Source organism: Achroia grisella, unplaced genomic scaffold (genome assembly GCF_030625045.1).
Source record: "Achroia grisella isolate CSIRO2021 unplaced genomic scaffold, CSIRO_AGI_Agris_v1 utg319, whole genome shotgun sequence".
Lineage (NCBI taxonomy): Eukaryota > Metazoa > Arthropoda > Insecta > Lepidoptera > Pyralidae > Achroia > Achroia grisella.
This window is the reverse complement of record NW_026712795.1, coordinates 441117-468024: the sequence shown is the minus strand read 5'-3', so window position 1 is coordinate 468024 and position 26908 is coordinate 441117. Positions and strand designations below refer to the sequence as shown.

The 26908-nt window shown below is 31.5% G+C and overlaps 1 protein-coding gene across 3 annotated transcripts; it reads right to left on the bottom strand.

Moving 5' to 3' along the window:
* Positions 1 to 33: 33 nt before the first annotated feature.
* On the bottom strand, positions 34 to 26780 carry LOC131843582 (sex-lethal homolog). Of its 3 annotated transcripts, none has more exons than XM_059192258.1 (8): positions 26693 to 26780; positions 25795 to 26016; positions 17021 to 17233; positions 15879 to 15986; positions 15271 to 15452; positions 14486 to 14573; positions 9990 to 10062; positions 34 to 421 (listed from the first exon to the last, which is right to left on the bottom strand). In XM_059192258.1, the coding sequence occupies exons 2-8, from the start codon at positions 25873 to 25875 to the stop codon at positions 150 to 152; spliced, it is 1017 nt and encodes a 338-aa protein (XP_059048241.1). In that variant the 5' UTR covers positions 25876 to 26016; positions 26693 to 26780; the 3' UTR covers positions 34 to 149. The 3 variants fall into 3 exon arrangements, with proteins under 3 accessions (XP_059048241.1, XP_059048242.1, XP_059048243.1); XM_059192259.1 differs by lacking the exons at positions 25795 to 26016; positions 26693 to 26780 and adding exons at positions 23431 to 23516; positions 24146 to 24267; XM_059192260.1 differs by lacking the exons at positions 25795 to 26016; positions 26693 to 26780 and adding an exon at positions 24146 to 24267.
* Between the last annotated feature and the right edge of the window lie 128 nt (positions 26781 to 26908).

Sequence of the window (26908 nt, the reverse complement as noted above, 5' to 3'; positions counted from 1 at the left end):
ACTGACTCTCCCATCTAGGTTTCAGTCGTCAAGTTACATCATAAATTAAGTTTTTAAAACCTAACATACAAAATCACACATCATCATATCATTAAAATATCACAATTATACATTGAGAAACTGTTTACCCTTATAGTTTTATCCTACCATTACCAGTAAGGCGTGGCTGGTCCATTCCTGCACCTTTGACCTTTAAACCGCTCTTCAAACCCGGGCGCCCAGGGTGGATTCCGACCACCTCTACCTGACCTCCCTGGACCTTTACCCGACATGTAGTTCTGGTAGCCGCCTCTGTTGGCGCACGCGCCTGGCCTGCAGCCGTTTCGAGGGGTCCCCGGCAGACTGCCTCCTGGAGGTTGCGGTACGAATCCATCCCACGAGTCTGGTACCATACAACTACCGCAATTCCATTGGTAGTCACCTGATGAGGGTTTCATTAAATTAATAACGAAAAAAAAAACTTAAGAAAAACATAAACAAAATAAAGTATAATATTTTAATAAACATTTCTATATGTTTAAGATAATTTAAATTAATGACAACAAAAATTAAAGAAAATGTGTAGAATTAATTGAATTGAAATATTTTTTAATATAATATTAAATTATCAACTAAAACAATAAAGTTCAAAATTCAGAAATCTGAAAAAAAAAATTTTTTTTGTTACGATTATTTTATAAAATAACATTAAAAGAAAAGAATAATATCTTGATGGTATACTCGTTAGGAAATTGAGTACAGTGATGCATTTTGTTTTTCAAAGCTCTAATAGTGTTCTAATATCATAAACTGAACGAATCGGATACATTGTATCACGAGGACGAATTTAAGTTATCTTTCATCTAAAAAAAAGGAGACAAAGTCGCGGCTATAATATTAATCTAGGATATAATCTATGTATCTGTGTACCAAATTTCATCCTATCTATATATCTATCTGGTAGTTCTATCGTTAAAAAATAACAATCATGCATATTATTCTCGCAAACTTTCATATAAACAATATTAATTTTTTTCCTGTTAAAAACTTCAAATAAGACATAAAAGAATCTCTAATAAACCTCAAACTACATGCTTTAATGTTTACAATAAAATCCGTATATAATGAATAATATTTATTTATTTATACATCACTATATCCTTTTGGCCAGAATTTGGAAGAATACCTTTTCGATTTCGTTCGACCATTCATAATTTTACAACACAACAATCAACTAGGTACAACAATCTTGTAATAACAGATTAGAATTAAATTATTATTAAAATTTAATCATTATTTAAACGAACATTCGTTTGTGATTGTATCATTTGTAAATATTTTCTTTATCATTTCTACGACATAAAATAACACCTGGAAAAAGCAAACAATAGCTAATACAGAGCTCCATAGTATAATGTCATATATATTTTATATAATTAAAAAAAGAGATCAAATATTCTTACTCTTTCTAATTCATACGTCATATCTTCTAACAATTCAAAAAATAATTTACTATTAACAAAAAAAAACAGTAAAATCAAATTATATAATAATTATTAATATTTATATTACGGAGAATTCATTCCTGAGTAATGTTACAGTTCGCAAATGAATATTACATTAGTGAATACATTTAAAGATAGGAGTACAAACAGATTAAATATAGTTATTTTTAAACTATAATTTAATATATATTCATATACATTATTTATATTATTAACCGGGTCTTGACACGAAACGTCGAGAGGTAAATACTTCTATTTGCCATAAATTATTCGTGTCAAGACTCGGTTAATAAAATAAATAATGTAGATTAAATATAATACACACAAATATAAAAAATACGCTTAATAATAAAACGCATTAACTCGTTAATAATTGGAAATTCTACTGATACCGAAAACTTTATAGCCGGTTATTAATTTTTTAACTCATGAATGTTATAGTATAGAACAAGTTAGAGAAGAGAAATTCAAAGATATAAAGCATCCGTGCGAAGCCGGGATGGATCGCTAGTTATATATAAAAAAAATAACACAACGCATGCGTAACAATGATTATTTTTTTGAAACTTCTACTTTAATGATTTTTAACTTTAAAGTCGTATTTTCCAAATTTTTTTTTTTTTTTTCAGTTAATTCATTTTATTATTATGCGTGGCACATATTAAAATTAAACACTAATAATTAACGTAACGTCATGCAGACAACCCATTTCAACGAGACAACTTTAATATTAACTATCATTACATTTTTTTATTACCAAATCGGGCTACGAGATACGGAGGCATGTCACCTAACTCCTATGGAATACACATGCGGGCCACTATATCACATGACAGGACATCCCTGATGCTGTTCATGTATACACGACTGCTGCTTACCATCAGGATAACCATCGGCATTTTGTTCCATTGAAATTACATATAAAAATATTTTATTAGCGAGTGCTGTTACATTGTTTGTTCTTTTTTTCTTTATAATTGAATTTAGCATCTTAAAATATAAACTATATAAACTAACATATATATGTAAACCACAAACATGTAAAATATTTAGATAATAGACACATTTATCTGTATACAAGTGTAAATAATGCAGTAATTTTATATTTAATCTAGCTGACCCGGCAAATGTTGTTTTGCCATATAAATTTAAATCGCTATTAAAAAATAGGGGTTGATGCTAGAAGGGTGAAAATTTAGGGTTGTATATATTTTTCAATCCTAAATAATAATAAAATGAAAATAAAATATTATGTCGAAATAATATATATTTAGGGGTGGATATCCCTTACTACTTAGGGGTATGAAAAATAGATAGTAGTCGATTCTCAGATCTACTGAATATGCATATAAAATTTCATAAAAATCGATCCAGCCGTTTGGAAGGAGTATGGTAACTAACATTGTGACAGGAGAATATTATATATAAGATATAATTAGTAATGTTATTTTAAATTGAACTGTAATCGGTGATAATAAGGTCTGTATTGATTTTGATGTAACATATGATGGCTAGACAATTTATTTGCTTAAACATAGTTTTCGGTAATGTCACCGTACAGCATCCCATCGATGGATCCCCGTTCAATTCAAACTGGAATCGAAATTACGACGGCCTGAGCCGAGGTTCGAACCCCTAGCGGTGCCCTCAGACTAAAGTCGTATCGGACAGCCGAAGTTAACCTTCAGTCGCTCCATGAGTCCTTCCGCGGGTAAACATTTCTCTACTACAATAATTTGCACCTGTATACAGAATTACAATAAGTAATAATAAAATTATCAATACAACAAAACACTTGAATATCATAAGACCGTTTAAAATCTAAAACCTTAAAAATATATAAGCATTAATAGTCACTTAAAATTACATGGGAAAGTATAACATTATTAATATAACCTATCTTACGTGAAATGACAATAATCATAATAAGCTATAAAAGCCAAGTCGATCGTCTATAGAAGCCAAGTCGATCGTCTCTACATGCCAAGTTGACCGTCTCTCTTTTTTTTATAATATATTATTTTAACGCAATTACACATGATAATTATAGTACTCGAAAATAAAAAAAGGAAAGAACACTAGAGCGTGCTGAATTTTTATTTACGTAAATTAGAAATTATAGAATAAACTAGAACAAAAATATTGACGGTTTATCAACGTCAAATAGAAATAGAAATTAAAACAAAAATACATTTTTCTTTTTTCAGATCTCATCTCGTTATGCGTGCACTTTATATTGCTTTTATATATTCCTTTTAAACCTCCCAATCAGTAATTCCCAATAGTTACTTAGATTTTACACATTATTAGGCACAATTCACATTTGGAAACTAGTTCTAGCTTTCTAGACCTACATTCCATTTTCAGTAGAGATATCCATATCATAATAATAGCTGTTTTTATAATTCACTTAATTAAACAATATATTATTAAAATATTTTATATGAAGGAGTTGGCATTAAAAGAAACCATACAGAGCGAAGATAATCACAAAACATATATTTGCTGCCTTTACAAGTACGCTTTTTTACGCAGCAATAGCGAATAGCGAATACGTAGCAAATATGATTTCATGCAGAAAAGAACGTGCATGTGCATGTTTATATATACACAAAGAGAACGACATAGACCGCCGCTCGCGCCATTTCCGCGTGCTCCAACAGTGCGTGGCTTTTTTGCGTTGCAAAATGGCGGCCATCTGACTATGGGTTAAAAACATAATTGCAGAGTTATTGATAATTTATAAACTTAAATGTCTCCTTTATAAATAAAATATATTAATTTAAAAGAAAGTAAAGTGACAGGTGTCATACGAGCTATCAAGCGCGATAGAACATAAAATACTCAATATGGCGCGCTGGTTTTCCCGCGCTATTTCGCGCGTGACAGAACGTCTTGTGTAAAGGCAACTATTGACAACGTACAATTTACTTAACAATTAATATTAACGTAATTTACAATAACATAAGAACTATTTAATGATAATACTAAAGTAATATATTATCTAATCATGCTGAATGTAATAATTGCATTATTTCATTAATTAAAATATACGTGCTTTGCGTGTCAAATGTTAGGTAATACATTTTTTTTTATAATCTATAACAGCATTATATTCGGAGTATTGTATATATGGGTATCCCCACCGAATCATACGATTAACACTTAAAGTCTCTACACTTCGAATAGTTAAAATACAGTATTTTAATAACTTTAGTTATACACTAACCTAAGAAGGGTAAAGAATTATGATGGATATCAGGTATTAACATAAAAAGAGGAGCAATTACGTATATTTTTTTATAATCTCCTACTAAATTACATAACATTTGGTTGACAAGAAACAGCAAAATTTCTTGCCCATTCTTCTTGCCAGAATTACCAAGTTGACGTTTGATGTTGTATAGAATCAGACTATATTATTATATACGAATAATAATTATATCAAAAATAAGAATTTTGATGTATTGTTCTTACGAGAAATATCTGGGTGTACAGATCTGCCTTCTTTATCTTTTTCAAACACATTCTAACCGTCATGTTAATCCCTGATATAATTAATTGTATATAACCGTAATAAAACATTAAAAGGATACTTTTTTTCTTTTCTTTCTTTTTTATTATATAAACAAGTTTAGTTTTATATACTCATACGGTGTAATGGGGTTGTTACTAAAGGAGACTGGAAGGTCCTATTGCTAGCGACAGGTCAACCTAACGTGGTAACATCAGGTTGAACCATCTCCCCTAGAAGACATCGCAGTTAATTCCTGTTAGATTAGTCAGGTATACTGACCTGACGACATCCTCGTCTCATCATCTTCCACTAATGCCCCATCAGTATTAAGAAGTACAATAAATATATATCCTGATATCCATCATTACAAGAAGTTAAGTGACGTAATGGACAGTTATGGGAATAAATAACACTCGTAAACTCCGTAACAACTACTAAACATTCGAATCACCGCGGTATATTGTCACTGTGACGACTCGAATCATAGTGAATGCGTGCTAGCAACTTAACAATGTCTAAAACTGCATTTATATAACCTCTAACCATAGACATTTTACGTTTCATTAACGAACTCAATATGAGGCTATGCATTATACTAACATTTTGTATTTTGATGTTTTCCGTTAATAAATCTATCAATTACCAACCTTAAAGTTTCTTCTTTTTATCACGTTATGGACCGAGCGGGTTTTACATTCTCATACTGCTCAGATTATTTTATGAAATGAATCTCAGGCTAATTGCTAATTAATAAATATTAAGAAGTGTGCCAGTAATTTCAAAGTTACACACTCTTTCTAAATTTTGTTACTAAAATTAAAAATGTTAAACGAAAATATACTCAATAATTTATACAAATAAGTCATTAAATTGTAAGAACAGAACAAATTATTATTTATATCAATTAAATTAATTCGTACGTATTCGATATGCTTCGAGTCTTGTAAGTTAAGAAACTAACACCAATATATTCAAATCAACTATTTTACAACAATTCGAATATATAGTATATATACATAGGTATAGTTTAACATTCATAGAAAAAAAACAATATTTTTAGGGCGACATTAACACAGGCAAAGATCATGTGTAATTAAAAGCTATAGGTATATATATTCATCAGGTCCCAGAAAAAGTATTTTAGGATACAAAATAATATATATATATAATATATATACAGAAATATGGAAACTTACATTACCGGTCACTACTGTCACTATAAAACGATTTCTTCATGACTAACATACATAATTATATATGCAACGAATATATATAGGTCTAAGATACGGCTTAAAGAATGCATAACCTTATCTGTTATTTGATAATGCAAATGTTTATATGTTACATAATATATAGGTTTATAAATCGCACAGGGGTTGACTAAATCTTGATGTGGTGGTAATATATATACCTCAATTTAGATTTCTTTCTTATCTTCATGTTATTTATGATATCATAAAATAACATAAGTCGATAGTATATTACACAAAGAATTTAGAAAATAAAACCAATATTGTGTCCTACAGTATCCATAAAAAAGGATATTAGCCAAAACTAAATATTTATTGGTAACCTTGATTTATGAATCTACATTAGGGCAATACATGTAAATAATTGCCATTTAGCTTACCTACAGATGAAGGTAAAACCCTCACTTCGCTTTCTGCAGAGTTAGAGAGCGTACGCATACTGATTTCCAAGTATTAAATTAAAACATAAATATACAAGTGTTTAGTTCTCTCATTAAATAGCCTAATGTCCTTATTATATATACATATAAATAAAATTGGAATGGCTGTTTGTAATATTGAAATTAAAGTTTTTTACGACATGCATATGAATATAAATATGTAGCACACCAAAATATTTTTTTACTTTTTTTGTCAGTTTGAAACGGTATCTTATCTTTGGTAATCTCTGAAATGACTGTAACGATTTTGATGGGATTTTTATTGGCAGGTAGCTGATGTAATAAGGAGTAACTTAGTCTACTTTTATTTTAGAAAATAAATGTCAAATTCTAAGCGGACGAAGTCGCGGGGAACAGCTAGTCAAACATATAAACGTCATTTTCAAATAACATATGAATGTATTTATTCTTTACACCGTATCCACTACCATATATAAATAGCTAACTATAATACGCCGTTTAACAGACCAATTTATAATATATTGAGCACGTTATATGTTCATAAGCCGATATCTGGACACGTTTGAACACGCAAATTTATAATGACAATATAATATACTCTTTTAAATTATTTGAAAAATAAGTAAAAAAAATATTAAATATTAATGAAATCCAATTGTTATGCAAAAAATTAAATACTTTTTATTCAGATTTAACTATTACATACATACATCAATAATGTATATGTAATATTTTTTTATGTATTATAGGTACATATAAATTATACAGTATCAAAAATTTCTAATACATTAGCAAATCTTTATTTTATTTATTTAAGATATTAAGTGAAATATAAAAATAGATAAACATATAAAACCACAAAAAGGCGAAATTTACAAACGCAACTTTGTAAACTTGCGTGTTCATATCGTGTCGTTTTAAAATTAATAAATTGAATTGACATGAGCACAACTTATGTTATTATTATATTGTTTATAAAGTCATCGATTCTAGACAACAATTTTCACTTACGTTTTTTTTTATTTTATATTTTTCTTTACTCGAATATTATATACACAAACGCAACGCGATGCAGCGGTCTACAGTTCAAATTAAAATTATTAATTTATTTTACACCATTGCTGCATATATTCGAAGGTAAGGTAAACAAATGTTAAAAAGTTGGGTCCTATATTCAATTTGTACATAAAAATATCATTATATATTACTGGAAACTGAAATATTTAACATGTCTACAAATCTCTTATTTTTTTTATTTTGAATAATCTATTGACAATTGACAATATAGTAATTTGCTATTATATTTAGCATTCAGATGAATATTCCAAAAACTATTACACTCGTAATTAAAAATAACATTTAAAAAAACAAGCCACATATTAATTTCACCATTGCATTCTTGAATCTTCATATTTGGTAAACCTATAAAGAATATTCAGATCATAAAAAATATAATACATAATTTACATTGCCTAAACTTGAATTTCATTAATTTATAATTTATTATAAATTTTGGATAATTAATTAAAATTATGAAACAAAACATTAAACAGAAAAATCGTTGTCTAAAATCAGTTAGCGAAATAATAAGAATTTGCGTCTGTACACTTTATTATTAGATCACTATATATGTATACTATATTAACAGTTATGGTGAATGCAAAGACTACCGGATCTCTAATAAAAGTCTAGATTTTTCGAGTCAACTATACTGGGCTTTGTGCTGAGACATCGGGTCCCTTAAGTCTTTATATTAATATTCAAATTTCGTGCTGGGCTAAAGATTTATATTAAAATATCATTAAAATTGTTATAAATAACACAAGTTCAGCCCTTTATAGTCCTTATAATGAAAGAAACCTGTTTTATCCCAGCACAAAATAATTTATTTTCCTTTAAATTTAAATTTTAGTATTCCATTTTTAAATTTTACATATTAAATATTCCGCCTCAGTCAAAACATTTATCAACTATTTTTGTGAACATTTTTTGTTCGTATTACACTTCTTGGTACTATGAAATATAGGAAAAAATATATAATTTAGTTGTCAAATATTAATATTTTTATAATCTAGCTAAGGAAGTATCCTATTCTCTTAGCTCTTCAATAAATAATAAACACAGTGTAAGAAGGTATATTATTTTTAATGACAAAAATTGTCCACAAAACTGGTAACAAGGTGCTTTCGCTTTCCATCACGCGTTCGCCTCTTTTCTAGAATATTCTTAACATACAGAAGAAGCATTGGAGAGTAACAGTGGACAGGGTAACTAAGCGCAAAGTAGGTAAATTTTACAGTATTGTGGAGTCTTTATAATATTAATATTGCCAATATAAACAATATAATTGCAATAAACATATATTCCTCTTTCTAGCGCTATGTCTGAGACTATATCCCCTAAAAAGTAAACTATAAAGGTACTTTTACTGTGTAACTGACATCAAAATTAAAAACACATGTTAAGGAATTTTGTGTCTATGACTCAATTAAAGAAATATATTAATATTACAAAAAAACTCCACAATACCTAGTCTTACACTATACCAATATACATTACACTACCAAAAACAAAAGTCCATGTCCGTTTATATCCTAGTATCGGATAAACGGAACTTTTTACAATAGAGCCCTTTTCAAAACGGACGATGGTGACTCATATAAGACGACTGGTTGTAGAAATCGCGTCGGAGGAACCGATTCGAGGTGTTACCGTACAACCCGTAGTTGGTCGGGTAGTCTTGTCTATGCAGCATGTCGAGCTGGTCGAGGCTGTGGTGGCGCTGCGGTACGTGCGGTACAGAGGCTGATCCATGGCAGCGTGCACAATTTGTCTTTGGATTAGCTTATGTTATTTGCACTTTAAAAAATTTTATTTTCAAATTACCGAAGGCTGTATAGTGCACAAACCTTTACCAACCTATGTGGCATATTTTAAAATATCATAACATATTTTTTAATAAAAAGAAATACATACAATAACATTAGCATTATAGACCAGTTGTCATTAATAAAAATAAAAAGACATTTAAATTTAGATGTTCACACATTTGAAAATTTAAAATAAGAACATGTCTAGCAACATATGTGCAATTATATTTTTTATTTGCGATGCACTGCTTTTTTTCATAATACGTAAATTACGTTCAAGAACCCATCATAGACAGCTTACTTTCTCATCATTCCGTCTTTGATTAGTGGTGAATTATTATCAGAAAAAAATATCTAATTTTAAAAAGGTATTAGTGAAATATTAAAGTAGATATGGTTCTAATTTTTTAGTACCCATATAATTTTTTTTACTTACCAAATTGAATATATAATTAATAAAGTATTACCTCGATTATGTTGGAATCCCGCCGCCCAGCCCGCGTAGTAAGCTGCCTTCTGTTTGCCGTGCTCCTCGGCCACCTATAATTATCGAACGTTCTAGCATTAGACTACATACATTGTAATGAATGAATAGTAAAAACTATAAATATTTCAATAAACAAGCTTTTAAATCTGCCATAATAGTTGTTACTTGCTAGTACAGTCATTTCAGTATTGGTATTCTCAGCAAATCCTTACATTTAATAACCATGTACATAAATGTAACTAGTCCGCCATTACGCACGTTCCGCCATCTTGGATTTAGAATGACGTTATTTACTAATAATGTAGCAACAGAATTAATAACTAGAATTTTAAATATTGAACAAGAATATTTAAAAGTATCTTCAGCAGCTACTCTTAACAATTACGATCGATCGACATTGGAAATACAATGTTTTAAACTTTCAAATTGCTTCACTAGCGACACCCTTCAAACGTTAACCATGTTTTTTCAGTAAGTTAAATTTACTAAATATCATTCGTATTGTTTTACGGGCTAATTTTATTGTACTGCAACTTTATTATGCATACTCAAATGATCCCTATCCCTAACCCCTATAACCCTATCGATCCAATTTCTATCCCCGTTTGAATTGGTCAAACGGGGATACAAATCGCGACGGCCTGAGCTGAGATTAGAACCCAACAGTGACATCTGACTGAAGTCCGTCAGGCAGAAGTTAGCCTTCAGCCGCTCCGTAAGACCTTCCTCTGTTTGGAGTGTCACCTGCGCTTGCACCTATATCATTCGCTGTAAAGGCCAGCCGCGTCAAACAGCATTAGTATAGTTCGCAAAAAAAAAAGTCTAAATGTTAACAAAATAATAGCTTATTTTATTTTCACCTGTATATTAAGCCAACAGCCAGTGATAGTGTTCATGAAACTACAAACCTTTCCCCAAGGATCAAAGCGGAAAAATGAAAATAAATTTCAGTGCCTTCATACAGACTGTCATGTGACCAATTTAGTATGAAAAAATCTAAACTTATATTCAGATTTTCATATTGTTTCTTAAGTACCATACATAAGATCACATCAATTTCAATAAAATTCTACATGGCTTACTGATTGTTATAAACATACTTTACGATACATGACATAAATAAATAGCTTGTACATGAAAATAAAAAGAAACACATTAATAAATGAAGACAACCTAACTACAACACAATCAATTATAGTAAATACAACAAAAAAAGACGAGAGATAAAAAAAAACGTAGCAACCAATCGACAATCAGCCTAGAAGAAACAATGATCGAAACCGAAACAAAACAGAAAGTAACGTCAGCAACATAACTTGTGTGACAATCGAAGCTTAATTATGTAACGCAGTTGCGAACAATTCTCAATTAAAACTGATTCAAATTTACAGCTCTGCGATTAATTACGGACCAATTCACAGTTGCAATTCTTAGTAACTGCAACTATCAAATGGTTCTTAAAAAATTTTTAACCTATCGACTTTTTATAACAATTTTTTACGTAACTGAAAGCACATATAAGCTGAATGACCACCTTGTGGTACAATCGTAGTCTACAAACATGAACAGCACGACGGATATTACGTCGTCACGTAACGCTGGTAGTACCCGCTCAGATCTCATTATTCCCAATTTTAAACTAAGGTATAATAATAATCTTAGTACAATTCACTCAGCGTCATCTAGACACAGGTTAAGCTAGTTAGAGTTTTGTGTTATGGGTACTAGACATCTGATACAAATACATAGATTTTTTTTGTAAATACATCCATATTATGCATAGAAAACACCCAAACCGATACATCATACTCATTAATACAAACATTTGTACCGTGCGAGGAATTCAACCCGCGACTATCGGAAGTAAGGCGATATGCTAAACCGCTAAATTACCGAGACCGTCATTAACATGTTTACGTACTCTGTAATTCCATTACTATATCTTCAGCTTACAAAGTAAGCCGCTTAACAGAAAAAAAACAAGTGATAGATAACTTTGCACAGAGTCTATCTATCTGTCATTAATTGAACACCTTATATAAACGAATATTTAATATGATAATATTATTTATGAGTTCCCAATACTTTGACGCTGTTACAAACGTCCTAGTAACGAATCTGCTATTAGAAAACACATGATAATCATGACAAAGCACATACTTTTTAAAATTTGAAGTGATTATTTATACATTATTTTTAGTTATATAGTTAAGAAAATTATGATATATATAAAGTATACGTCATGCTCCAAAAGTCAAAATGATACTGTCTTTTATACGTAAAATTAAGAATATTACGAGACCTCACCACGTTTTATTTATTTTTATTGAATTCCCGATATTTCGGCAGTGTTACAACTCGTCGGGTAGATCGTAAATTTTGGGCAGACAGGTCTACCTTCACTTCGTTTCTTTCTATTATTAAAATAAGTAAAATGTGTAATATTCTTTATACGTATAAAAGACTGTATTCTTTTGAATTTTGATATATAACCTGCACTTCATATAGGTAGCCCATAAAAATATTATCATAGTAAATATATCCTTTGTGTAATGTATATAATTATAAACAACCTTAAAACAATAGAAATAGTGTTTAAAATCAATTGAGAATTGTTAGAAAGCGGCGTTACATAATAACGCGGCTGGTCACACTATCAAAGTAAGATATGACGTCATATCGCACCATAGTGTCACTGTGCAACCGTAGTCGGCTATTGGAGCGCCATACAGCCATCGAAGCGCGTTTGTAGATCGCGTCTGTCCCAGTAGGCTGCCAAAGTAAACAACAATTTAGACCCGTACCCCGGCCAATAGTGCATGCTAAGCGTGCCCTGTAATGCTAATATGATAATCACGAATATACATAAAGGTAAATACAGGCAAATCAACTTAAGAGGGAGAGGGGGGGGCTAATGTCAATAATATACTCATATCAGTTTGACCTCCCCTGGAAACCATCGTGATAAATTCCTGATGAATTTGCACGTTGGACGAACTGACCTGACCTCATGTTCAGTCCATCATTCTCCACTGGTTCCCGCCTGCGTATACCGTACCGTATATTCAGTCGCAGGCGTGTGTATTCCATTATCATCCATAAAAAAACAACTTAAGGAGATTTTTGAATCTGTGGTGGTATATTACAGCCATTAAAACCGGAATAAACCAGTTTGCGCGCTAACACGTCGATTATAAATAGCGTCAGAAAAAAAATCTGATTAACGTGTTCATTGTTTTTATTACTGGAGTAGAAAAAAATATTTTAGGATTTCAAATTACAGGATTAAAAATTACTTTAAATAAGTAGCGTTGGCGACAGACATTTTTATGTCTATACATCTATAGATATAAATAAAATTGGAGTGTCCGTTTTTTACTACGTGCATATGAATATAAATATGGTACATATGAACACCAAAATATTTTTTTTACAATTTTTGTCTGTCTGTCTGTTTGTTCAGGCTAATCTCTGAAATGGCTGGACCAATTCTGACGAGACTTTTTTTGGCAGGTAATAAGGAGCAACTTAAGCTACTTTTATTTTAGAAAAAATAAATTAAATTCCACGCGGACGAATTCGCAGGTACAGCTAGTAATTGATATTTTTGACATGTTCTTATTTTATATGTTTATGACTTTTACGGTGTCTGTATAAAAAGTGCTTGTCATAAATGTGGAAGTGGAAGTGGAAGCACTCTCATGCTATACGGGATGAGTAACATCGTAGATAATACAGAACAATTTTTTTTTAAATAATATTGGATATTTTATTAAATAAGATAGGATAAATCATACACATGTAAGTACTATGTATGTATGTATGATGTGTGTATGACACAGCATATGTCTGTATATGTGTGTGTGATAAAAGATATAGATAAAAAGTCGTTACTGTCTCGGGAGTGAGGGCGGGGAGGGTATTAGTAACGGAGATTAGTTATTATCGCCATTGCAAACAATGCACCAGTCGACGTGAACCCCCTCCCGAGAAGTCTTCTCCCAAACAATCACACAAATTGTATCTTCCTCCATGTAATAAAAAAAAAGATTGTTCTTTCATATTTCTCTCTATTAATCTCTTTGTGCACGCCAATTTCATAAACGGCTTAACATATTTGAATGCAGTATTCTCTGATATATTGTATGAAACCGCAGTCTATATCAGCGTAAGTGTTATTACTGCTATTCCAAGTACCACGCATAGGTGGGAAGGGGGTTGTTAGCAATGTGGATCAATAACCCCATTGCAATGTTAGGTTCTCCCTGGAAACCATCGTGTTAAATTTCTGGTGAATTGTGGCGAACAATAGGCTACTGATCTGACCTCATACTCATCTATCATCCTCCACTGGTGCCCCGCCAGCGTATACCGTTAGCGCAGGCGCACCATACTATTATAATTCCTATGAGTGTCGCGCATACGAAAGCGGGCACGACTACTCTTAAATAATCAACAGTGTATGATAGAACTGACCTTCACACTGAGCGGTTCGGTGCCCCCTTCTGGTATCACATTATTTAATGCTGCTATCGCCTCTTGCGCTTCCTCTCTTTTGTCAAACCTGTTCGAAATAAAACACATTAATAAAATAGTAAAATAAAACAAAGTCATGTTAGCTACAATATATAACTCTAGAATGGTTGGTATGATCTTTGCTGTGTTAAATTACGAAGGAAATTAATTTTCTTTTTGATCTCAAGAATGGACTGATTTCGAATACAAAAAGAATTATTCAAATTCTTTTAGGTCGTTTTGACCTGGAGAAGAAGATAAAAAACTCCCAATATTATTACATTTGCGACCATGGATGTTTAATTCACGTATAAATAAAAACAATATACTTACTTATTTTTCACGTATAAATAATAGTTTTAAGAACTATTGTATATATATGGAATTAATTTTAAATATAAGCTTATCCATTGTGTATTTGTTTTTTTTTGCACAATAGAATAGAATAGAAAATCATTTATTCAAATAAACTTAATTTAAGCACTTTTGAATAGTCATAACAATTTGTTTATATAAATAAAATTATTACTATTACTATTATAATTAGAGGGTTGGCAAATACAAAGGCTGCTGATATACAGTCAATCAGTTACCGATACAACCCCGAAGAGGGCAAAGCGTAACAAACAACTGCGCCAATCGGACTCCATAGAAACATTAGTCGCACCTGACAACTGACCGACTGTATATCAACAGCCTAAATATTGAATGCATAAATCATATTTAAGTTAGTAGTGACAAATTACCTTACGAAAGCGACGCCCCTCGGCGTACCGTTGCTTTTATCCCTCAATATATGCTTCTGCACTATCCTTCCGTACTTTCCGAATATCGTCTCGAGCTGGTCTTCGGTGATAGCTCGCGGGAGATTCGTCACATAGAGATTAGTTTCTTTTATGTCATCCCCTGACGGCCGGGCGTATGACACCTGGAAACATTATCAAACACATGTATTATTTAAAAGAGCATCTCGCAAGTTTTTGTTCGTTCTTATTGTGATGAGTCTGCGTTCTGAATGAGTGGTAGAATAAAAAAAATATGACTATTCAAAAGTGCTTATTTGAATATTGAATATTGACGGCCGGTGACCTAGTGATTTAGCACACCGCTTTCGATGGTCGGTTCGATTCCTCGCACGGTGCAAACATTTGTATTAATGTGTATAATTGTTTGTATCGGTCTGGGTGTTTTCTACATATGATACGTATGTTTACAACATAAAGATATCTATGTGTTTGTATCAGTTATCTAGTACCCATAACACAAACTTTAGCGAGCTTAACTTGGGTCTAGTGGCGCTGTGTGAATTGTCCTGAGATTATTATTACTATTATAAAATAATGTTATAATTTACCTTTAATCTTTTATTTCTTAATTGGTACCCATTGAAGGTGTCGATTGCCCTCACAGCGTCCTCTTCTCGCGTGAAGTTAACGAAACCAAAGCCGTAGCTATAGCCAGTCTGTAAGCATACAAACATGCGCCTTAAGTAAAAAGGTTAAAAAAATTGTTTCTAGATTGTTGAGAAACTCTTTTTATATTAATATATTTAAAGTTTATTTTTGTATTCTTTAATCAAAACTATAAAAACAAAATTATATAATTTGTCACTTCGCTGTCTATCTTCTTAACATTAAAACATTTTTCCAGTTATAAATAGTATAATTTCAAGTTTCTACAACATAAATGTTTATATTTGAGTATTATAACATAACTATAATAAAATTGTTCTGTAGCTCTTCCATTGGTATTAGAAAACATTAACAATATCTTCCACAAAAATTGACGTCTCGAATCCGAGACGCCTAAATAATGTATCCAAAACTTATAAAATACTATAGTAATCTATTAACATCCATGTTATTTTGTGATCATCATCTCATCATCATATTATTTATATGTTTTTAAAAAACCAAAAAAATCCTTAATAAATGAAAATACTCTATTTTAACAACAGCTCTTTATCTGGTTGCAGCAACGTTACCACTTCAGTTAGGTTATTATAAAGGATCAATAAATGCTTTAGCATACCTAAATACAAGTAGAGACCTATTTACATGCAGTAAAGATTAATTCATTAATGAATATCTGATATTTATTTAATTTCGCTTTTGCAATAGCATATGCTGGTGGTCACTCTATTCTCCCAAAATTGAATTTAAATGAATCTGTATTATTGTAAACATGTACAACATTTATTTGAAAAGAAGAATACGAGCTGAGTCTCTTGTCAGTTCTTCTCATCTCGAAATTATTCCGAACTGACGGTAGATTTGACATAGCATAAGAGTCTGTTATAGACCTACAAGAATAAAGATATTTTGAAGCAAAAAAATTGAAAAGTAATTTAATGCTACCATGGTAATATGATTACATATGGTAATATCATAATCATTATATATAATAATGCAGACACTTTAGTAGCACCTTATACATATATAAAACCTGCAATTTGTGATTATAATTATTTCTTCATAGTTCATTTTATTGACCCACCTTAAAGTCTTTCATCACTCGGCAACTCTCTATGGGTCCTATGGTCATGAACATGGCATACAAGTCCTTCTCTGTCATAGTCTGTGGCAGGTAGTTGACTATGAGGTTGGTCTTGCAGTTGTCGCCGCCCGCGGCCGACACCCCGCCTCCCTCCGACATGCTGCCCCAAAACCTCGCCGGGCCCGCTCGTCCTCTGTACTGCTGTTGGATTTGCTGTAATTTATAAACATCCACTTCATTAATTGCACCTTCTAACACAGAGGGTAGGGGATTGTTAGTAATGTGGATTAATAACCCTATTGCTAGCAATGTACCATGTCAGGTTAACCTCCACGAGGTTCCCCTGGAAACCATCGTGTTAAATTTCTGTTGAATTTGCAACGACTAACGAACTGACCTGATCTCATGCTCAGGGGCCGATCGTGAATTTGTGGGTCCCTTGGCTAAATCTGGGTACTTAAGGGCCTACCTAATTATATTACTCAACTAAGAAAATACACCGACCAAACATTTAACATTATAAATATTTTTTTCAGCAGGGACTGGGGCTCTTTGTGTACTCGAGGCCCTGGGCTGCAGCCCAAAAAGAGGTAGATCCGCCCCTGCTCATGCTCATCTTATAATCCTCCACTGGTGACCCGCCAGCGTAAACCATTAGCGCAGGCAGGTGCACCGTTCCATTATCAACCGTAAAAAAACCTTCTAATACACACATGGGGCGAAAGGGATTGTCAGTAATGTGAACTAATGCAGCAATATATCATGTCAGGTTGACCTCCACGCGGTTCCCCATCGAAACCGTTGTGGTAAATTGCCATTTGCCTCTGAACTGACAATCAGCGAACTGGCTTGACTTCATGCTCATCTTATCATCCTTCACTGGTGCCCCGCCAGCGTAAACTGTTAGCGCAGGCATTGCATTATTCCATTATCATCCATAAAAAAATGTGCACCTGGGAGGAGGCGGATTGATGATGGATGTAGACAAATGATGGCAGACGATAACGTCGCTTATATACTATTAGGCACATTGATTGAAGTAGAAAAAGTATAATCCATCACATTTAAAATAAGTATTGTTGCTAAGTAACAGTTTGTATGTAACGTGCAACTGCAATTGGACCGAATTAAATTATATTTACAACTGTATACGTAATCCACTGAATATCTCTATCAGGTTATGGGGTATAGGTCCAACAGATATTGTTAGTATTTTAACAGATTTAATTTTGGATATGTTTTTTGCTAGTAGTTCTATTGTTTACTCTTCTGTATATTGTTTTATATTATGTATGTTATTTAAATGTAGAGATGTAGAATGTCTTAAATGTAATGGATTAAGGGACCGTATTAGGCACATTGATTGAAGTAGAAAAAGTATAATCCATCACATTTAAAATAAGTATTGTTGCTAAGTAACAGTTTGTATGTAACGTGCAACTGCAATTGGAACGAAATAAATTATATTTACAACTGTATACGTAATCCACTGAATATCTCTATCATATACATGGACTGCATCATGGATTCAAGACGTCATCATATGATGGCCGTGATACGAAGCCTGCGTTGCTATTCCGAAACTTATATGTTACGCATCCATATCCCATAATTTCACTACATTTTCTCACCGTTAAACCGAAAGACATCTTGCAAGCGGCTTCACTTTTAAAATAGATGAGACTAATGACCAAGAACTTTCTACAAAGGTGATTTACACTAAAAAATTTTGATTTCTCGCACGGTACAATCATATATAATTGATTACGTTTTTTTTTTCAATCGACAGAGTATACTCACTCGTACTCCTCCCACATAGAATTTTGTATTATGCTATACACTTGCAAATTTTAATTCGGTATTAATTATATATTTTATCATCGAAATCGGACACTACAATTAATTTATTAATAAAAATCTCACATTATCAACTGTATATTTTATTTCAATTTTCCTAATATAAATTAAATTTAACAAAACCAAATATAATTTACAATATTTTCATACGCTCAAAACCCGCGTAGTACCGAATAGAAAGGCGTGAAGTTAATCCAACCAACTGGTAGAGTAAAGGCACCCACGAATACTAATCGTGCACTGAGCCCCGCCGGGGGTGATACGGAACAGCAAACCACGTATACCGCATCAGCCGCAATGGATATAGCAATTTAAAAAAACAATACGAAACCCGTAAAGTTTACAATCAAACGAAAAAGTGGAGCGAAAAGAGCGGCCGTGACCCTCTTATATCAATACACAACTATGGACACTCGATAGAAACTCGACGTAAACATTAAGATCTCGATAATATACGTAAAGCCCCCCCCCTCTCGTGGGTGTCGTAAAAGGCGACTAAGGGATTCATCGACCAGTGGACGGGCAGCAGCGTTTTACTGAGTAACTACTATCACACTTGGCGTTTGAGGACTATGAAAAAGCTTGCGTTTGTGGACAATGAAAAAGCTTTGATTCGATCGAGACGTGGGCTGTGCTAGTCTCTCCAGCGGTGCCAAATTGACTATCGATATATCGAAGCGTTGAAATGTTTGTATGAATACGCCACTATATCAGTTCGCCTCCACGACCAGAATTCGAAGCCTATCCAACTGCAGCGAGGTGTCAGGCAAGGCGATGTCATATCGCCAAAGCTGTTTACCGCTGCGTTGGAAGATGTCTTCCAGTTTCTGGACTGGAGCGGGCTGGGCATCAACATTAACGGCGAGTACACCAATCACCTTCGATTTGCCGACGATATCGTGGTCATGGCTGAGACTGATCGTTGTGGAGATCTTTGGGGGAGGCCTATGTCCAGCAGTGGACCTCTTTCGGTCTGAGATGATGATGATGATGAATATACGTAAATAATAAGATACCAAATGATATACTAGATTTACCTTTAAAGAAATTAAAAACATCTGTTAAATCATATCTATTCAGCAAAGCTTATTACTCACTAACTATTACTTTAATGACACACGTGCATGGGCAATGAAAAAAAAAATCCTTCATGCACGAGATTTTTATTTAATGTTAGACATAGACACTTACATAATTACACAATTTAAATAAACTGTATTTAAAAAAAATAAAAATTCAGTTGAGTTTCTTGCCAGTTCTTTTCAATTGAATCTATATACTGAACTGGACGATAGGGAAAAATTATTAATACAAAAAATTTGACGTTCATAACCGCCTAATATGTCTTATATGAATAAATTATTTTTGAATTTGAATATTGTCTCGAATAATTTTAGTAGCAGTCCTCTCTATCAAGGATTTCTCAAGATTGATGTAAAATTTGTTAGTATAGTAATGTACAGAACATTCTAAATTATATATCAAAATAGTGTTTGCTGTACTTACACCGGAAAGAAATAAAAATTAAATATAACATTTTTGGTCTGCTTATTCTTGCTAATCTCTGAAACGATTGGACCTATTTTAACAGTGCTTTCACTCGCAAATAGCTAATGTTATATGGAGTAACTTAGGAACTTTTATTCATTTTAATAAAAAATAAGTTAAATTCATGCGGACGAAGTAGCGCGGGTCAGCTAGTAAATAATATATAAGAATGACAGACATAAGCTACCATTTAACTAAAAAAACAAACGCAGTCACGGCAAACAAGTAAGTTAGTTGTATAATAAAAGCAACTTATGAGGAAATTGTAAAATCGAGTTCCTATAGTACCTAGTGTCGAGTCCGGAATATGACAAAAGGTCCCGCAATCGGTGGCATTTTCAACTGCAATAGTTACATTTAAGATGCACTGTGACCACAATTTATGTTTGGACTGTGGCCACATCTGTACGTAATACAAAAACGTACTGAAACTAAATGTACAGTCGGCTTCATATATATACATCTACATGTTACTTAAATGAAAAACGCGCATGGCAATTTTTTTTCATGCGCAAAATTTTTATTTAATGTTAAACATATATATTCGTACAGATAAACAATATAAAAAAATGGCTTTTAAAAAAAGTTTTTTTACAGTTATTCACAATTGAATCTAACACAGATTCAATTGAATTGGGCGATAAGGACAAATTAAATAATAATACAAAAACCTGACGTTCATAAGTGGTTAACACTCTACATGAAAAAATGGTTTTTGATTTTGGTTTTGATCTGCTTTATTTAAGACTAGCGGTCAGTCCCGACTTCGCACGCGTGGACTGTTTTTTACACCTTAGGTTTATTGAATTTTAATAGAAATACATAATTTATTTAGTAATATATTTAGATATAGTCCATGTTACTGGGGGATATATTGAAGCATTCTAATGCTGAAAGATTTTTTCAAATTGCTGCAGTAGTTTTTGAGTTTATTCGTCACAAACATACAAAACATTTCCTCTTTATGATATTACTGTCAATAAAAGATAGTCTATCCTTTATTTCTATCATGGCATCAAGTTTCTTTAAGAACCATTTAGTTAAACACAGTTTAGTATCCAAAACATACAGACAGGCAAACAGCACACTTCCTCATTCACAACCATTGATATGTGATAGATTGATCAATTTAAAATTTGCATAGATTTATGATATTAATCATCAAGGCTTCTCATCTAAAACATCTATTACCTACCTAAAAAAGCATTTTTTCTAAGGCGCCTTTCTGACCGGTTCGGCGCTTTTACTTCCTATACCGAAACTGTAGTAACTTTACCTTGTGCAAGTAATTAATTGTAAACTTTCTGACCTAGTCAGTTTGGCACATATTCCTTTGCCCATTTTCATACGTCACCACGTCTCTGTACCGAATCGAACGCCAGCCCTGTCAGGCAGGCGCCTAAAGACGTCTAAATTGAAATTGGCTTAATATCTCAAAAAATATTAATCACTCTGAATGATTAATAATATGATAAACTGTCTGGTCCGCGCAACTCCGTCTGCATTACACTTACTTAACATTTATCATTATGGAATATATTTTTTAAATTATAATCTATGTGTTTTCTGAAATTATGTGTTTTCTGGTAGTATAGTCTATGTGTTTTATGAAAAGCTATATTACTAAAAACTTTCATCAAAATCCGTCCTGGGTTATACTCAGTTTTTTAAGTTGCAAAACGAATCCTGTGCAAATTGGCTCAAAGTAGTATTTTACCTAAAATCGTTATGAACATACTAAAATAATCTTTACATAGTATGAAATATATGTGTATAATAGAAGTAGAACTGTGCGAAACCGGAGCAGCCACTAATAGTTTCCAAATTTTCAGTTTATAAAAAATAACCAGGGGTATAAAACACCATTAAATTCAGTACCAGTCATTTATGGACGTTTAAATTACAATAATACAAAATTTTTTGTAATTTTTCAGATCTATGTATGTTGAGCAGAATTCAATACTTTTAGGCATACAAGTGAAATATTGGTTGGCATTCTTGGCAAGTGGCTACATTTTCTCTCAAGGACATTACGCGATGCGGAAAAAATGGTAAATGTGATTTAATACATTATATATAATTTCTTTTTCAAATGAAATCTATATACACCTATATTTCTTATAAAATAGGACTTGCAAAACTAGCATCACAATTTCAACTATTTATTTAAACATTACGTTTTTGTCCAATACAAAGCAAACATACACATAATGTGGAGGTTAATAAGGGATGAATGTTTGTGCAAACAAACTCGCGGGTAACAGCTAGTAATATTAATGGATATTGTATTATATATAGTTAACAGGACATCAGTCTGTTTATTTAACCTTAACTTCTCACAAGGACGCGGCTCAATGATATACCGCTCTTTAAAACTTTAAAAAAATATAATATAATTTTATTATTATAAAAATATCATATATTTAAGATCTTTGTATAAAAAAAACAGATGAAGTCGCTGTTAACAGAAAGTATTAAATGATAAATAATCTGGACAATTAACACAGCGCCATCATCACAAGTCCCATGGTAAGCAGAGCTTGTGTTATGTATACTAGACATCTGATATAAATACTTAGATATATTTTTTTGTAAACACATACATAATATACATAGAAAACACCCAGGCGAGCAACACCCAGCGATACAAACAATCATAGTCATGAATATTTTTTTTTTGCACAGTGCGAGAATTCGAACCTGCAACAAACGGAAGTAAAGCGGTGTGCTAAACCGCTAGACCACTGAAGCCGGCAAAATATTCCACATTTTATACATTCTACTAAATTGATCAAAATTTACAGAAAAATAACAATTACGTATACGAATTTTTGGTACAGTGTTACATTTCTGCCATAAAATGGTAACCCTACTTGCATTGACGGCATGTACGAGAGGCTGGCACACTTCCAATTCAAATGGGACTCCTCTTTTACTGGCGCTTTAGTTACAGAGCTCATTAATAATGGATTATAAGGGTGCTATTAAAGCTTAGAAAAACTTACAAACATTCAAATTTCACACTAGGTGGTACAATGTTCTCATAATGATACTTTGATCGCCATTCCTTTGTTTAGTTTTTAATATATTTCTATAACAATACAAATACATGTTTAATATTTTAACTGAAATTTAAGGGCCATTCCACCAAGGTGTCATACCTTGGTGGAATGGCAATGTATAAGTGTTACCATGGGTGTCATATGACGACGTGAAGTCCATGGTGTTATTAATTTATATTGGTTGCCACTAACCATCAAGTGGACTTCCAGTTTCCTTGCATATTTCTGTTATTATAAAAACATTATCAATTTTCCTCTTTTAAACAAATTATGCCACTGCCATGCCTAATAGTAATGAAAACTTAGACACATCATCAACATGACAGCTCATTGTTATCCCACTTCAGATAACCATTTATTTTATTTTCGCCTTCTAAGGCATAGGTTATTGGAACTGATGACTAATCAGAACCACCTAAGGAGACAATGATTCTACTGGGAATCTGGAAATATGGACACTGAAAAAAAATCTTTACTATCACAATGTTTGGCCTGTAAGCATATTAAACACATATATTTACAAGCTTACCCCTAGGCCCTAGATACATATTAAAATTTTGTGGAAATGAAATACAGAGCTCTATTTTACCCAGTTACCATAGCTACAACCATATTTTGAAATAATTATATCATGCTAAATTAAACAGTAGAAACTTACATTTTTTTGTATGAAGAAATTCTAATCACCAACAAACAAAGTATAACACTAATAAAATTAACAACAAAAACCTTAAATGAAAATATTTTGAACAAAGAAATTATATAATGAAAAAAGTTGTTCATCGCACAAACAAATAACAAAAAATGTTTTTTTTTTGTGCAAAACCAACTAGATTTGTTTCTAAATCTAGAAGGTTGATATTCTAAGGCACAATTCTTAAACTATTGAATCTCATTTCCTATGACCTTTTTCAGTTCACAGAGCCCTAGAAAATTAAACACGATTTCAAACATCGCTATAATAAAAATACACAAGAAAAAGTAATTATCATAAAAAAAATCATTCCTTCTATTGTGTATTAATATGAAGGTTGGGTAATCTTATGCAACTAAATTAGTAATATTTGGGTTAATGTTAGTACTTAGTTAATTACAACTATGTACTAACACCAACCCAAATATTACTAGATTAATACTTAGTTGTAATCTCCTATCTGATTTTAATCATTTATTTATTTATAAATAAGGTCTCATACATGTCTTAGAATATACATATATAAATCTGCTCTTATATATAGTGTCTTTTCATGGAGTTATGCTCCAAGCTAAGTAGGCATAAATATTAAGAGACTTTCTGGCATTTATTTCTTAAATTAAATTATCCATCATCCATAGATAAGATAGCAGACCCTCATATACATAATTCTGGACTACATACTGTGGTCTACCTGTACTATTAAACCACTAACCTGTGGTACCACTAATGAAACACTGCTAGATCAGATATAGCAGAAAAATTGAAGAGAGCTATTGTACTTAAATGCTTATATTGAAATGAACAAAAAAAAATGTATTTATGAATGTTAATCTATACTTGAATACCATATATAAATGTAAACAAACATACACAAGTGTTAAGTAATAATAAACTATATCTGTTTAATAAAAGAATATCCTTTCAAAAATACATCATGTGACTGAGCATCAGAAAAAATAACATTTTTTTATATTATAGATTGTCTAAAGCAGAATAAAATCAAAATAATATAAACAGATATTTATTATAGTAATATTATATAGATGTTAGGTATGTAAACATATAAATCTTAAATTAGATATGCTACAAAGTCAAAATAATACAGAGAGCATTTTGTTATTACTATCAACTGTATAAAGTTTTCCAGTGATAGTGATGATAGTGTATGGAGAAAACAACTGAGAAAATAGGTAAAGAGATTTTTCCATTCATGATAAATATTTAAATCCACTGCTACCTCCATTTAAACCATGAGCAGACTGTTTGTAGGCATTGAATTATTAGCTTAGGTATATATAATATACAGTAAATACCCTGTTTCCATTATTTACTTTAATTAACAAGATTGTAATTAGTTTTTACAAGGTCCACTGTATAGGTATCCATATATATAGTCTATTATAGCTGTTAAACAGTTTGCTTTGTAAGCTGTAAACCTAATTATTCGGGCAGTATGGAAGTGAAATTACAGAGTATGGAAGTTTTACACTTAAGTGATGTTTATACATTATAATATAAATGAAAATGTTTATGCATTACATATACAATTATTATATATTATATACACAAAAACAATGTGAAAAAAGTTTGATTAAAAAATATCTACTTACATTCTCCATTGTATTGAAACCCCTGTCCCAACTACTGACAGGAGTCCCTCCAAACAAATATCCAGGATATCTATCACACATTTAGTCCACTTTAACATACACCAACTAGTCAAAAATGTCTAAAACCTACTTAAATATTGAGCAAGAACTTTAAAACTTCATTTTTAAACTACCTAGGCATATACTGTTTAAATTCAGAAATCAATGACTTGATTGTTGTATCTGAAAAAAAAACTATGGTTATTGTCCTGTACACCAAAAGGAAAGCACGATATTTAAAAATAAATCTAGATGGCTGTGAAGACATTGACCTTTAAAATAAAAAAAATTGTTTAATCTTATGAGATTAAAAATTAATATTATAAGGTTCAATTTTGAGATGCAAACATATATTTAAAACTATAATTAGTTGATATCTTATATACAACTTGAATATTAATATTATTACAAAATAATGAATCAATAATATTTTCTATTAATTAACAGAATATAGAATTAAGTCAACATGCATTGTTTATTCACTGCTGAACAATACGTTATAATAAATTAATTAAATTATTAAAATGTATCGGTCACTAATTATAAACATACATCGTAAAAACACAAAGTTAAACCGTTAAGATGCAAGAAATAAAACATAAAAACATATTAAGAAACAACACCATAGAATTACTTAAGTAATGCTCTTAATAGAAGGTCACTTTAAAATATATATGCTGTAGTAAAAAAATATTTAGAAACAATAATAACGAAAGAGAAACAATTCGGCAAATTAGGATAAATATTTTTTTAACTGTAATCGAATTTTATATTTGCCTATTATTGACATCATCTATTTAATAATAATAAAAACAATACATAGAAGGAAACCATTTTAAAAATATTGAGTTGTACTTACAAAATATTACTAAATTGAAGAAGTAGAGAAATTATATGTTGTGTAAAAATAAAAGTATAATTATTTTTCGCTAATTTTATTCACTCACAGACAAATATTTATATGACAGCAATTTTTTTTAATAATAATTTTAGGCATCTGGATAGTAGGTTGTTCGACCATACCATGTACTTATTATAACTTCGAAGAATTGTTTCACAACGGAATTAGGAGAAA